General features: G+C 46.5%; 1 protein-coding gene across 1 annotated transcript; it reads left to right on the top strand.

The window, feature by feature from the left end:
* The first annotated feature begins 208 nt into the window (after nucleotides 1-208).
* LOC144600663 (neurogenin-1-like) lies at nucleotides 209-850 on the top strand. The gene has a single exon (XM_078412519.1). It carries the CDS (start codon nucleotides 209-211, stop codon nucleotides 848-850), a length of 642 nt encoding a protein of 213 aa, XP_078268645.1.
* The last annotated feature ends 1,167 nt before the right edge of the window (nucleotides 851-2,017 follow it).

The raw sequence follows: 2,017 nt of genomic DNA, 5'->3' as shown, positions 1-2,017 counted from the left end.
AAATTATCTTGGACAGCTTTTTGTAACAAGTGCTTTAACAGTTTTGAGACTTTAATTCCATATCCATCATTATTGGGAAAGTAAGTTTTGCTTGCTATGTTTGTCAATGCGATGTGTTTATATTGAATACAATGTGCCATAGTTTCACTAGTGTGCGTGCTTGTTTTAACCATCTGTGAACTAATTTTCTTGTTTGGTTTTCAGCAGCATGTCTCCACAGTCTGATCCCTGTCCTTACAAAGAGCAAGCCAGTGGCAAGTACTTCGCCTGCCCGGCTCCGGCTTGTTCTCTCAGCTCAGCCGAGGAAGAGATCGAGGACACGTCCGCGGCCAAAGCCGATTGCAAAAGGCGAGCCCGGGGTCGGGGCAAAGCGCGGAGCCAGAAGTTGGTGCAGAGAATCAAGAAGACCCGGCGCATCAAAGCGAACAACCGGGAGAGGAATAGGATGCACAACCTGAACGGGGCGCTGGACGAGCTGAGGGAGGTGCTGCCCGCGTTTCCCGAGGATGCCAAGCTAACCAAAATCGAGACCCTGCGCTTCGCTCACAATTACATCTGGGCACTAACCGAGGCTCTGCGGCTCGCCGATCCCAGCGGGGACACCAGCGCCGAGGGGGCGGACAGGCAGTACCTGGACACGGGGCTGAGCAGCCCCAGCCCCGGGGCTTCGGCCAGCTCTTGGAACAGCTTCAGCTCGCCTTCCTCTTCCTCCTACACATGCACTTTATCGCCGGGCAGCCCTGGGCAGGCCGAAGACATCTACTTCGGACAACCCGAGAGCCTGTACGCTGCTGCGAAACGGCAGTCTGACTTTTTACAGACCTCTTCTCCATTCCATGAATTTATTTAAAGCTCGGGTATCTTGTATCCGAGACGGGGGGGGGGGGGGGGGGGGGGAAACCCTATCTGTCTATTGCATTGAAAACAATATGCCTATTGGAGAAAAAAGTTGGAGACACACTGTTTACATTTCTTATTAGCGTTTATAGGATTGAGATTTTGTCATGTATTTTTAAAAAAAGAAAATGTATTTTTCACTGCTGATACACGTTAACCGCCGAGATCCAATGGTGCATACTTAGGCATCTGCCTTTCTTCCCAGAGAGAACTCTGTTGAAGGCTGTGGGAATTTGAACTGTCAAACCAAACTTTTCCTCGCTGCACTTTGTCCATTTTCCCAGGTTCTCCACAATGCCTTTTGTTCTCTGGCTCACTCTCTCTCTTCCCCCCCCCCCCCTCCCCAACCACCCCCCTCTCCCTTCTCTTTCTGCTCCCCCCCCCCCCTTTATCATCTCGAGAATAAGAGCGGCTTCACCAGCTGTCTAATGTGATTTACGGAAAAAGATGTTGTGCAACGGGACAAGGTTAGAAGTCATTGCATAATTTGTAGACTTTTTTTTGAATGAAAACGAGCGTGTAAATTTAGGTTGAGCGCTTTATCAAAGGCAGGGAGGGAGAGAAGGGAAACACAAGGAAGGACGGTTCATGCATTATTTATCTCGACCTCCGGGGATGAAGAATTGCCTTTTTTTCACCCCAAGGGAAAAAAAATCAGGCGAATAAAACAAACCGACACGGAGGATTAAGGCGATCATCTACACATGTGTTCACTTTTATTTATTATAAAAGAAAGATTTCATGCACAAAATGTATATTTTGTATATTTCAAAAGTTTATTGTCGCTATGTATTCGCCTGCAAATCAAATGGAAAGCGTTTTCGATTTTTGCCTTTTAAAATAAAATAAAAAGTTTAACTTTCATATAAGTAAGTTGGCAAGTCCGTGGCTCATTGAAACTGTGTGAAAAAGAACAGCTGTACCACGCCGCCTCTACGAGCTTCTCGTTATTAGATTATAAGCAGACAGAAGACGCATTTCACTTATCGAATCTATTCAGGGAAATGTGGGACGCGGAAAACGGCAAAGCGACCGAGATAAAAGTAAATAGCCCAAAATAAAATAAATTCTCATCAGATGTTTTTCGATTACCGTTAGTTGGCAGTGCTGCTGTTAAAAG

Source organism: Rhinoraja longicauda, chromosome 1 (genome assembly GCF_053455715.1).
Source record: "Rhinoraja longicauda isolate Sanriku21f chromosome 1, sRhiLon1.1, whole genome shotgun sequence".
NCBI lineage: Eukaryota > Metazoa > Chordata > Chondrichthyes > Rajiformes > Arhynchobatidae > Rhinoraja > Rhinoraja longicauda.
This window is presented reverse-complemented; position numbering and strand designations above follow the sequence as displayed.

Coding starts and splice junctions, on each gene's coding strand:
- LOC144600663 (XM_078412519.1), top strand. CDS start 209: ATGTCTCCACAGTCTGATCCCTGTCCTTACAAAGAGCAAGCCAGTGGC.